Source organism: Phodopus roborovskii, unplaced genomic scaffold, assembly GCF_943737965.1.
Source record: "Phodopus roborovskii unplaced genomic scaffold, PHOROB, whole genome shotgun sequence".
Taxonomy (NCBI): domain Eukaryota; kingdom Metazoa; phylum Chordata; class Mammalia; order Rodentia; family Cricetidae; genus Phodopus; species Phodopus roborovskii.
Window position 1 is genome coordinate 37,131,714 of NW_026126480.1, and position 12,940 is coordinate 37,144,653.

General features: G+C 42.7%; 1 protein-coding gene across 2 annotated transcripts in view; it reads left to right on the forward strand.

Annotated features, from left to right (window-relative positions):
* Inpp5f (inositol polyphosphate-5-phosphatase F) overlaps positions 1-12,328 on the forward strand; it is a 92,204-nt gene extending 79,876 nt beyond the window's left edge. For both annotated transcript variants that reach the window (XM_051193132.1, XM_051193131.1), the window contains 5 exons: positions 5,933-6,004; positions 7,073-7,146; positions 7,949-8,077; positions 8,280-8,367; positions 10,148-12,328. In XM_051193132.1, the coding sequence (XP_051049089.1) occupies positions 5,933-6,004; positions 7,073-7,146; positions 7,949-8,077; positions 8,280-8,367; positions 10,148-11,294 (1,510 nt within the window). In that variant the 3' untranslated portion in view covers positions 11,295-12,328. The remainder of the gene's footprint in view (positions 1-5,932; positions 6,005-7,072; positions 7,147-7,948; positions 8,078-8,279; positions 8,368-10,147) is intronic.
* Positions 12,329-12,940: the final 612 nt, after the last annotated feature.

Here is a 12,940-nt window from a genome sequence, read left to right on the forward strand (position 1 = left end):
TAATTCCCAGCAACCACATGATAGCTCACAACCATCTACAGTGGAATCTGATACCACCCCCCTCCAGAAAAAAGTAAATAAATAAATACATATATACATACTTCTTTATTTTTTTGTTTCTTATATTTTGGTTGTGAGCCTATCCTTCAACGGCTGAGCCATCTTTCCAGCCTGATGTTTTTGTTTCTTGAAAACGGGATTTTTCTGTGTAGCCCTGGCTGTCCTGGAATTCCCTCTCTAGATTGGGCTGGCCTCAAATTCACAGAGATTCTTCTTGTGCCTCCTGAGTGCTGGAATTAAAGGTGTGTGCTACCACACCCGGCCAAATACATATCTTTTCTTCTTGTCCATCAGAGCAACTTCAAGTGTCGGCCTCTGGTTAGACCTCCTGGCTAGTTTCTAGTTCATTATTAGATTCATTTCTCTTCCTGATTAGAATTATCTTCTAATTCTTCTATGGTTGGTCAGTCACCGAAAACAATTAAGCGAGTGGCTTTTATTGTTTCACTGGCCAGAGCTCCCACTGTTACTCTTGTTCCTCTAGGACATTAGTGTAAGCCAGAGTGGTTGTGTTTGTCAGCTGTTTAACACAAGGAATCTGCCTCAGGTCTACAATGCAAGTGTGTTGAGGAGCTCCATTGCTACCCAGGGCAAAAGGGATGCCTGAAAGGACTATGTACTGCTACTGCTCAAGTCAAGTGGTGCCAGAGGAAGCAGGTTGGCTCTTCCATGAAATCCATAGCTGCCAAGGCTTGAGTCTTCACTCAGGTCCTGGAGGCTCTCCTCCAGGTTGACCATTGAAGACTGGCTGCATTTCATAGGTAGTGCAGTGTGTGAGGATTTCCCAGCCTTTTTTCCGTCTCGCTGTTTCTGCTTTGTTAGAGACTGCTTTCTTTGAAGCTCTGGGATAGAAAGACTGATGGAAGACTGGAATGGTGGGGCTGATGTTTTGGAGCCAGTAGGTTCTTAGGTTACATTGTGACTGTCAGCTTAAGTAGGATGGGTGCTGGCTTTTCTGGTTTTAGATAGGATCTTATGCATCCCAAGTTGGTCTCCAACTCACTTTATAGCAGATGACTGGATGTCTAACCCTCCTGCCTCCCGTTTCTCAGGTATGGGCTCCATGAACATAAGGCAAGCACTTTGCCACCTGAGCTAGTTACAGCTCCAGCCCAGTATTGTTCTCCCATGCTCTCCCTCCTGATCGCTCTCTTTCCCAGAGGGTCTTTCTGTGTAACCCTGGAACTCTCAGAGATTCACTTCCCCCTTCCTTGTTACCCCCCCCCCCCCAGTGCTGGAATTACATGCCATCACCTCACAGCTTGTTTTCTGTTTTTATGGGAGGTGCTTAATCACCCTGTGGCTTATCACAGTAAGGGCTTCTTTGCACCATTTTTTTTCGTGTGGGTGTGGGCTTAGGAAGGAGTCCCAGAATTGTTTCCAGTGCCCTCTTCTGCTTCTTCTTCTGGTGGTACTTTTTCAGACAGAGGACTGTTAACATCTTCACATCTTAATCTGGTGGGTCACTCTTCATGGAGATGCCAACTGGAGGGTTCAGTTGCCACCATTAGACCAGCCTAACTTTTTATTTATATTTGAAACAAGCTTGTTTTACATATCAATCCCAGTTCCCACACCCTCCCATGCTCCCATTTTCCCCACCAATACCTGTTCTATAACCTTTCTGCTCCCCTGGGAGGGTGAGGCCTTCCACGGGGAGTCTTCAAAGTCTGTCATATCATTTGGAGCAGGGCCTAGGCTCTCTCCTTTGTGTCTAAGCTGAGGGAGTATGAATAATAGGGATAAATACTGATCCACTACCAGAGGCCCCATGGACTACCCAGACCTCCTAACTAACACCCACATTCAGGGAGTCTGGGTCAGTCTTTTGCTGGTTTCCCAGCTATCAGACTGGAGTCCATGAGCTCCCCCTTGTTCAGGTCAGCTGGAGGTTTCTCCAGCCTGGTCTTGACCCCTTTGCTCATCACTCCTCCCTATCTGCAACTGGATTCCAGGAGTTCGGCTCAGTGTTAGCTGTGGGTGTATGCTTCTGTTTCCATCAGCTACTGGATAAAGGCTCTAGAATGACATATAAGATAGTCATCAATCTCATTATCAGGGAAGGGCATTTAAGGTAGTTGGGGTCATCCTTGTAGATCTCTGGACATTTCCCTAGTGCTAGATTTCTCTTAAAACCTACAATGGCTGCATCTATTATGGTATTTCTTTTCTTGCTCTCCTCTATTCTTTCCCTGACTCAATCTGCCTGCTCTGTCATGCCCATCTCTCCCCTTCTCTTCACCCCAAGTCCCTCCCTCCTCCCCCATGCTCCCAATTTGCTTAGGAGATCTTGCCTCTTTCCCCTTCTCCAGGGGGCCTTTAGATGAACCTCTCTATGCCTTTTCTCAGCTATCCTATAGCAGCCATCGATTGATTTTGAAGTTATTTATGCCACTGGTATTTTCTTTCATCTCTAAGTGTGTGCATGTGTGTGGTTTCCCCTTTCTCTCCATGAGAAACATGCCCTGGGCATGTAAGTTCTCTATAGAATCATTTGCCCCGATCAGTGGGGCCTAGTTATTTGTGAGTCGAGGTGGGCTAGAACCTGAAAATAATGGGAGAGAAAGAAGGAACCAGGCAATCTTTGTCAAGGTCTCACTTTATTAGGCACAAAGAGGGGTTTTTAAAGCAAAGCGGGGAGGAAATGGGGAGGGGTAGCTGTGCTGATTCTGGGGCTCTGGTAATGTCCCAGGCCATAAATGTCTGCTTATTTCAGTTCCCGGTGTCTGGTTCATCTCAGTTCCTGGGATGAGTGGAACAGACTCTTGTTTAGCAGTTTTCTGTTTTATCAAGATAAGGCTCAATTAGAGTTTTAAGGTGTAAGTAATTCTGCAAGAGGATGTGACTCAAGGCCGGCTCCCAACAATCATTGTATATTTGCTAACTGAATGCAGATAAGGTTGCAAAACTGCTGGGTGCCTGGTAGAGGGCAAGGTAGCTGTGAGAAAGCTGGTACAATGCTTTACTACCAGCGCTGAGTAGTAGAGGCAGACATATCTCAGTGATTTTGAGGCCTGATTATTAATGTGTGTAATGGTGATGCCACCAAAAATTTACCTGTCGGCAAGGAGGCAAGGAGGGCGGTATGATGACGATGACGCACAAGAGCACCCAAACACGACTGCTCTGTGCAAAAGAGTAGGTTTAAATGGAACTCAGGGCTCCCGGCTTGTATGGCAAGAACCTCTTCGGTGAACTCGCTGCCAGACCGTGTCTTTTTGTCCTTGAATTATATGAGATTTTTCTCAAGACCAGGGATAGGATTCGGTCCGGGGAGAAAGGCAGGACCACTGCGTTATCCTGAATACTGTTTTGGCAGCGCCTCGGATTTTGCCGCATTCACTGCAGTATTAGTAGCGTAACCTGTTGTGGAATGCAGTTTACCAGAGGCTTACGCATGAGAGGCCAGAAGTGACCGTGGGAATTGTCCAGTACGACACTGTGCCACCGTATCAGCTGCGCACCACATCTGGTGTGTGCGCAGTCAGCAGCGCTGCTCAGCTGGTCTCACAGTCTGTCTCTGCAGACACCAGATAGGAGCAGCTCTCCTGGACTTGGTCTCCTGCCTGCCTCAGTTGTCGAGGAACAGCTGGACTTTAGTGACTGCAGAGACTTAGATTTGGAAGAAATCAAGAGACTTGCGGACGGGTCCCTGAACACCTGCAGAACTGCTCAGGCGGCCGACTCCCCTTTGGGAGGGTGTTGCTGGTCATTAAGAGTGCGGCAACAGTAGGGAGGCTCTGCTATTGGGTTGTACCGAGGGTACAAGCCGAAAGCCCTTCCTTCCCCAGTTCCACGGGCCGGGGTCTGTGCTCGTTGTGAAGGGTACAAGATGCGCAAGATGCAGTGTGCATGCGCAATGGGCATGACTGGCGAAGGTTTCACAGCAGAGCCATTCTCGGCAATCGCGAGGTGTGGTGCAGAGGATGCCACGCTCCCATTGGCCAATCCCTCCTCTTCCCCCTCCCCAGCGGCTCGCCAACCACCTGCCAACGCTGCGGAGCCCAAGTCAATGGTGTTCTCGCCATGACTTTCAAGATTTTCCTCCTCTTTGCAGGACTTATGGTTAAAGTATGTGTCGGGCTGTACTTTTCTTGTAAATTACTTCTTTTCCAAAGCCTGATGTTAATGTCCCTGGAAGACAGCGCCTTTTATGCGACCATCGTCTCCGTGGTCGGGCAGCATATGGTTTTGGCAATTTTTGTTTTTATAGTGTGGAAGAAGGGTTTGCCACAGTGGCGGGAAAACAAAAATGGTGGGTTTTTCTTTTTCTTTCTTGTTCATATCAAATGTGCTTTTTCTTTTCCTTAAGGGTAGGAGGTGAGATTATATTACTGCACCTAAGACTGCAGTAAAAATGGGGTGGGAGGGTAAAAAAGGCCGACAACATTCTACCGATTGTTTCATGCCAAATGCTTTTAGATAAGGACGTAACGTTTTTGATTGATGTAAATACTAACTCTAGAATAGGCAGCCAGGATGGAAGTAACAATATAATTAGATTTTTTTTCGTATAAAAATTGTGTTGTAATGTAATTTGTGGCATGGTGTGGCTCAGCTCAAGCATTAGTTTTCACAATGCAGTAAGTATCCATGCGAAAGCTTCATTCCTTTTACTGTATCTGCGTCATTTTCTGCAGCCGCCAGGATCGCTTAATTTAATGTTCTTTTACTCAGATATTGGCTGCCAGAATCAGTCCAAGTTTTATTAGGTGCTTCCATGCTAGCTCATTCATGGAGGTCTTAAGCGTAGGCGAGAATTGAGGAATTCATTTAAAATTAAAACTGTTGGATTTAGACTGCAACAAGGTGGTACTGACGCAGAAAGCCTACGACAAGCTTTAAGACATCCATGCAGTACCTCTAACAATGACTTCATCCTTGGGCAAATTAACTAGTGGCTCAAGTTCCATCTACAATAGACATTTCCGATTTTGGTTTCTTTGTCTGTTTTGTTTTTTGCTACTTCTTTGATAATCCTAAAGCAAGATACTGTGGCGGAATCTAAAAATTGGCAATCAGAATTTGGCTGGAAATTTGGCTGGAAAGACCTCATGCCATATTAGATATGGCTTAAAATTTTCATTTGAATTTAGATTATACCTGCTTGTTGACTATTTGTGTATTTTAATCCTTGGCTGTTTCCTTACTAGAACATTTTTAAGATGTGCATCTTACTGATGTCTTTAATGGTTTAATAGTGGTTTAATAATGGTTCAGCGCTCACCTGAATTATATTCTAATCTGTTTGGGTATGTGGAGTGGGGGAAATGTGACAAAATGGCCTTGGGCAGTGTTTATGATTCCTTGAAAGCCAAGTGAAATCTATATTGAGAAAAAGGAGTGTGGTTTGCCTTACTCCATGTTCACAACTGTTTCATTTATCTAAGACTCTTTCAAAATAGCTGCTTTCTAGTAGTGCAAAAATACCCTTGCTGTCTAGTATGCTATTTTGAATACTGGCGAATGTGAATTAACATGATTTCTCCTTCTGGGTGTCACGTTTTCTTTTCTTCTTCCCAGTAACCACCTCTCCATCACTGTCCAATTCCTGCTCTTACATTGTCCCTTTTCTTTGGAGACTGCGCCCCCTTCTGGCCATGTCTAGGAACAGACCTCCCTTCAGTTCAGGTCTTCTTCCTTACCCAAATCTACCCCCATGTAAACCTAAAAGGTGGGGGTGGGGAGAGATTTGTTTTAAGATTCCTTTTCCCCAAATGCATAGCTGTTTTAGTATTAAAATTTACTTTAAAAGTAGAACTGTTTCATTTGTTCCCCTGAGCAATCTTTTATTCGTAAGTAGGAATAAGCTTGCAAAAAAAAAAAAAAAAAAAAAAAAAAAGACAATAATTTGGGTATCATGTCTGTTCAGCCTCACTGACGCTGCTCACAGAGATGTGGACGTGCTCCTGCTGCTTTCTAACTCTGCCTACTACGTGGCCTAGTAAGTTGTCACTAAGTTAAAGCTTTTAGCTTTGTTTTTTGGCAAATAATTAGCTTTGAGAATTCTTAATGTTTGTTGTTTTCATGTCTATATGAAATTTCATTGAGCCCTTTCAATCATCATGTTTGAAAATTGAGTTACTTGTCACTGTTTTAGCTTATGGCGTTCATCAAAACCTGGACACTGCGCACATTTTTTAATCATGGATGGCCATGCATCATGGCTGGTCTTACTGTATTTTTCCCCATTGTTAGACACTGAATTCCTTGCAGCTTTTTGCCATTGAATGATGCAGCTCTGCAGAGGCACGGCTTGTGTGTGCGCATGCGCATGTCAGTATCTCCATGGTTACAAGCATATGATTATGCGACTTCCAGTGTCTCCTTGGTTACAAGCATATGATCAATTATGTGACTTTGGTGGTCTGTTAGCGCCATCTCCAAAAAGAGAGTTAACCGTGTCACTACCAAAGCTTAAGTGCCTGTTTCTGGAGCTACCCAGGATACAGGTTTAACATGTATTTCATAATTAAATGTTCGCTTTCCTTTTGGCGTGGTTTGAGCTGCCATTTCCCCGTCATTCCACAAGCCTTTTAGAACAGGTCAATACCATTTTCTTCCTTAATTCAAATATCAGACCTTATTATTATTATTCCTTAACTAGGGTGTTCTAAACCAATTTTAACTGTTTGTTTTCATTTTGTTTATAAACTGAAATTATTTTTGCCTTGTAATTGATTTCCTTTGTGTATGTAAAACTCTCCATTAGTTGTTAAACTGCATGTTACCTTTAAAAATGAGAGATAGAGAGAGAGTGAGTGTCTTCTATTATGTGGCCTTGGCTGTCCTGGAACTCTCTCTGTAGACCAGGCTAGTCTGGAACTCACAGATCCACCTGCTTCTGCCTCCTGAATGGCTCTTGTATGTATATATATCCCCACTTCATTCTAGAATGTATGCAAGAATATTTTATTTTAATTATATGTAGCTTATTATATTGCACCTCAGCTTTGGAGTCAAAGCCAAATAGACATTTGCTTTTAACCCTCTTTTTACTCCCTTTCCCTAGTTATGATGATGAAGTTGATAAAGTAAACCAGTATCAACGGCTAAGCCTAGAAGACCTGGAAAAAATAGAAATAGGTAAATGCAATCATATTAATTAACTCACACAAGAGAATACTCCAAGACACCTGTGGTGATGGACTTCCATTTTCTTCTTTAGAGATTAGTGATGATGTTTGCTTTCACCTTGTGCCTTGTGAAGTTTAACTTCAGTGACCAAAAGCCTGAGCAGTTACTACTGAAGAAGTGTTCTTATGGCCTCATTAAATCATGTTAGTGACAGCACAGAGGGCAGAACAGGGGTGCCTTGTTAGGGCTGGAAGATATGTACATGCATGAAGTGCATGATACTATAAAAGCATTTTTAATGGGGGCTGGAGAGATGGCTCAGAGAGGTTAAGAGCACTGGCTGCTCTTCCAGAGGACCTGAGTTCAATTCTCAGAAATCACATGGTGACTCACACCCATCTATAATGAAATCTGCTGCCCTCTTCTGGTATGCAGGCATACATGCAGGCAGAACACTATACATAATAATTAAAACAAACCATTTTTATAATGGAGGTTAGTAGCACACACCTTTAATCCCAGCACTCAGGAGACAGAGGCAGGAGGAGCTCTATGAGTTCGAGGCCAACCTGATCTACAAGGCGAACTCCAGGACAGCCAGGGTTATTAACACAGAAAAACCCTGTCTTAAAAGACTAGGAACCCCCCCCCCCCGAAAAAACAATCCATTTTTACAAATCGCCATAAGTTTATAACTTATTTTCATTTATATTCTGAAAAGAGATATGCTTACAGTTAACTGTGTGTTTGAAGTAAAGGAAGAAAATGTTATGTGGAAAAACAAAATTTTAAACATGTTCATTTGTGTTAGGTCCTGAACCTACTCTTTTTGGGAAGCCGAAGTTCTCCTGCATGCGACTGCACTACAGATGTAAAGAAGCGAGTGGTTACTTCCACACACTGAGAGCTGTGATACGCAGTCCAGAAGAAGATGGGAAAGGTAAAAGAGGAAAACTGCTACACTTAGTAATGGCTTTGTGTCTATTACAAATCTATTACAAGGGTGGAGGATAGTGAACACGCAATAGTTCTGTGATAGGCAATGAGCTAGTATTTCAATCTGTGGCCACAAGTTAAATTGAAGCTGAGACTATTATATTCTAGTGTTTGGGGAATTACTAAGGGCTGTGTTTGGATTTCAGATACTCTTCAGTGCATTGCAGAGATGCTACAAATCACCAAGCAAGCCATGGGGCTGGATGTTCCTATAGTTGAGAAGAAGCTTGAGAGGTCAGTATCAAGAGAAGATATCATTTAGAGCCAGATTCAGCAGTGCAACCTGAAATCCCAGCATCTGTGATGTGGAAGAGTTCAAGGCCAGGCCAGACTGGGTATAGAGAGCCTTTCTTAAAATAGGAACAAAGCCCCAAAGTAGCAAACAGCCAGCCAAACAACAGCACCAATATATCACTGCTCCTAAGAAATACAATTTAAAACACCAAGTGTTGGCATCACAGACCTGTGCCACCAGAACCATTTTATATTGTGCTGGAGACTGAACACATGGTTTCATGCATGCTAGGAAAATCATCTACCAACTGAGCTAAAGGCCCTTTGCTTTTGATGAGACAGGATCCAGCTTCAATTCTTGATCTTGCCTCAGCCCTAGATTACAGGGATTGGAGTGCATACCAACCCAGCTGTGATAATAAGGTTAACCCTCTCCTCTGTTGATTGTAGATTCTGTTATTCACCCTGGAACCTTGAGGAAGATACTTAATAGTCATAGTTCTTCTGTTTTGTTACTTGTTACGATAATGAAATGTCAGAAGGGTTGCAGATTGAATGGTGATGTTCTTAGAGAAACACGTAGCAGTTTTAAAACCCAACTGGTAACAAGTCTGGTTGTTGCCTTTTCTTTTCATGCGTAGTTGATTTCTTTAGAAGGGGGTCTATGATGTACTCTGAGGGAGACCCTTTTGTTTTCCACTCCCTTAATCCTACAGCACTTTATGAGACCTTATCCTCAGTTTAAGGGATTCTTAACTGACTCAGATTTTTACTTTCTCAAGTGACATGGTATTTATATCCTATCTCAATATTCAGATGTGTTTAATGCAAATGTTAGCCTGAGTACCTAGTTAAGTAGTACATATAAAAAACCGTGATGAAACATGGCTCACAGGACTTAAGAGAAATTCCTGTCTGCTCTGATGGCATCTGATGCTCTTTGTGCTCTCACGGTGACCAGGGGGCACATCCCAATGTCACTAGTCTACTGAGGAGGCATAGTATATTTTAGACATTAATTCCACCCTACAGGTAATTTCATATTTACAGTGTATCCCTCCTCCTGAGCACTGGTCAGGCTCCATGGTCCTGCTCTACTAGGGTAGGAGAGCTGTCCTGTCCACTCTTAATTGTGACAGCTCTTCTAGCACCCACTCTTCTGCAGAGCTCCTATGGTAGGTGATCTTGCATGGTGACTTGAGGACAGATGGGCAGAGACATTTGATAACAGGGGAAAACATGTATTAAGTAATTATATATCCCAGATCTTTTAAAAAAAAAACTGTGTTGACTGACTGAGAGCCATGTAGACTGCTTGGAATTCTGGTAGTAGGTCTGCCCCTATGGTCAGCAAGTGTTGTCCTGGAGCCTTAGACCTGTATCTGTGGTGACAGCCACTGCATTAGACCTGCACTTCTCAGACAGCCTCACTCCATATGAGGCCCTGGCCTTTGAAATGTGACTGGTCCCAGTTCAGTTGTGCTGTAATCACACTACTGTACCTTGACCATTTTAAAGACCTGGTGCAAAAAGGAACAAGATACGAGTCTTTATACATCTATGTTGAGGCGTAGTATTTATTGTGTAAGTAAATAATTACTGTTTTTAATTATATTCTTTTTATTAGATGGTGGTGTCTTAGTGTCATCTCCAGTTATTTGGATTCATCAGTAGTGTCCTGCTTCCAAGAAACGTGGACAAAGCATTTCCATTGATATTAGTTGGTATGAGTATGTTAGATTCCATGAGGAATTAACTTGTTTTCTCTTCTAACTTATAGGAAAAGCAGTAAGCCTCATGAAGACATCATTGGTATCAGGTCTCAAAACCAAGGCTCTCTGGCCCAGGGGAAAAGTTTTCTAATGAGCAAATTTTCATCTCTAAATCAAAAAGTAAAGCAAACCAAATCCAATGTGAACATTGGCAGCCTACGAAAATTAGGAAACTTTACAAAGCCTGAAATGAAAGTTAACTTTCTAAAACCAAACTTAAAAGTCAATCTTTGGAAGTCAGACAGTAGTCTTGAGACCATGGAAAACTCGGGAGTGATGGATAATCAGGTCCAAGGGGAGTCTGACGGGGACATGTCTTCAGATAATGATTCGTACCACTCTGATGAATTCCTTACAGATTCCAAGTCCCAGGAAGACAGGCAGCTAGCTAATTCTTTAGAGAGTGTGGGGCCAACAGATTACATTCTCCCAAGCTGTGGTATTATTGCTTCTGCACCTCGATTAGGCAGCCGGTCACAGTCTGCCAGCAGCACGGATATCAGCGTTCATGCTCCTGCCGAGGCTACTGTTGGTCATGGAGGTGGGCTTGCAAAAGGCCACGAGTCTCCCTTGAAGAAAAGTCCTTCAGCTGACAACATACGGGTTTTGACAGGCTTTGCCAAGCCTGTGGATGTTTACTGCCATAGATTTGTACAGGATGCACAGAACAAAATGACTGAGCTGTTGGAGACCAGGTCTGTGTCTCAGAATAATGAGGAAGGAAATGAAAAGACTAACAATGTTTCCAGTGAAGAAAACCAGTCAGAATCACTGGGACAGATGCCTTCTCGACCGTCCCAGTTAAATGTCTCTTGTTCTTTGACAGGCCCACAGTTTTTATCAGTTGAACCAGTACATTCTGTGGTCTCTCAGAAGAGCCCCAGCTCTGGGTCCAGCCTGCTGGAACTGGAGGCAGGGCTCTGTGTGACTCCTTCTTCAGAGAGCAGCAGCAGAGCAGTCTCTCCCTTTGCAAAGATCCGAAGCTCCATGGTCCAAGTTGCTAGTATTACCCAAGCTGGGCTAACTCACGGGATAAACTTGGCAGTGGCCAAAGTTCAGAAAAGTCCAGCAGAACCTGAAGTAGTTAATGAAATTCAGCAAAATGAACTTAAAAATATGTTTACACAATGCCAGACACGAATAATTCAGATTTAGATTTTAGTCACAATCCCATGGTTTTTATTTAAAAAATCAAAATGAAGTTTTCACCCATCAGGTTTTTTTTTTGAACAGATTTTGTCCCAAGTGCTGGGATTAAAGATGTGCCCCACCACAGACCAGCCCTCTGAGGCTATTTTAACCCGTACTGAGTTTAGGAATTGCAAATTCTAATTATGTTTACTGACGATTGTTTCAGTTTGAACCTGAGGAAATTTTCAGATAGACTATAAGTGATCATCCTAGACTGTAGGCCAGAGTAGCTAAAATACATGCCAAGAATGATCTTACTGGGGAAGGTTCCGGAAAGAACCAAGCTGGTGTTTGGAGGGAGAAAGGGAGATATAGTCTGTGAAGCAGATGCAGTGTGAATACACCCGTTTAAAGAATTGGCATCTTCCTGCTCTATCAGGTTCATTCCTATACACTGCCTCTATAAGGAAAATTATACATTTAGATTTTAGTAACTTTTACTAGTGTGCAGAAGTACTAAATTAAAAAAAAAAAAAACAGTAGTCTTAACAGCTTATTTGTCAATGAGGTTGAGAATCAACAGTAGTGAAATAATATATTTTCATCTGATTGATCCCAGTTTCTCCCATATTCTTTCTTCTCTTCCAAACTCCTAAACACACACCTGCTCCAAGAACATAAGATCATGTACACTGACTGACTCTAGGACTCTTTAGAAATGTCAGGTTTTAACTCTTTCAAGGGAGACATCTAGCATCTCTTGTAGGTTCCAGAACCATGGAAAACCTACTTAAAGTGTAGGTTAATACTGGTTTTATACAGTAATTGACCAGCAAGGACACTGGCCTCTTGTGTATCCCAGAGTAAGAAAGCAGTGTGGCACATTCCAGCAGGTATCAATGTCTCTGGCATCCGCAGAGCCTTACTCTGGTGAAGTGACTCATAGTTGAACATGATGTCCGTTGTCACTGTTGTAACTCTGGTAACAAGCATTCCGCTTTTGTTATTTATTAGAAGTGTCAAGTCTTGTGACTATTAAAGTACCACTTTAAGTCAAAGCATCACTGTGTGTGAGAGTTTCTTGTATAGCATTTAATAGTTTGGCTTTCAAAGAATTCATACATGGCAAGTTTGCCGTAACCAAACACTTGTTTTGAACTTTTTCAATTAAAGTGTTCTTATTTTAAAAAATGAGAACTTTATTTTCAACTGAAACATTAAAAACTGGATGCCACAGTCTGTTCCTTCCCATCTTTGTCTTCAGGCTCTTCTGAGCAGGTGAGTGCTTTAGAGCTGAGTCAGGTGGGAAGCCACTGCGTGTGGGGGTTTCCACAGAGGTGACACACTGGGAAATCTGACAACAGAAGTGAAGACAATGGCATTTCCAAAGAGGCATCTATGCCTGCTCAGGGTTACGGCTTGCTTTCACGAAGAGATACATGCACGGCCATCCACTGTGTAGGCATGGGAGAGACTATGCCTCAAAAGGCTGAAAGTTCTAGTCCCTTCTAGTTTGGCTTGGGTAGACGACATCCTGTGCATTCATGAAAAATGTTCACAGTACTGTTTTATTTGCTGGACAAGATTACTCAAGGGTACTTTTCTGTAAGATCAAGCAAAGTTATGACTTCTCTTTGATAAACTAAAAACTTTGTTCTAGGACAAAGAAA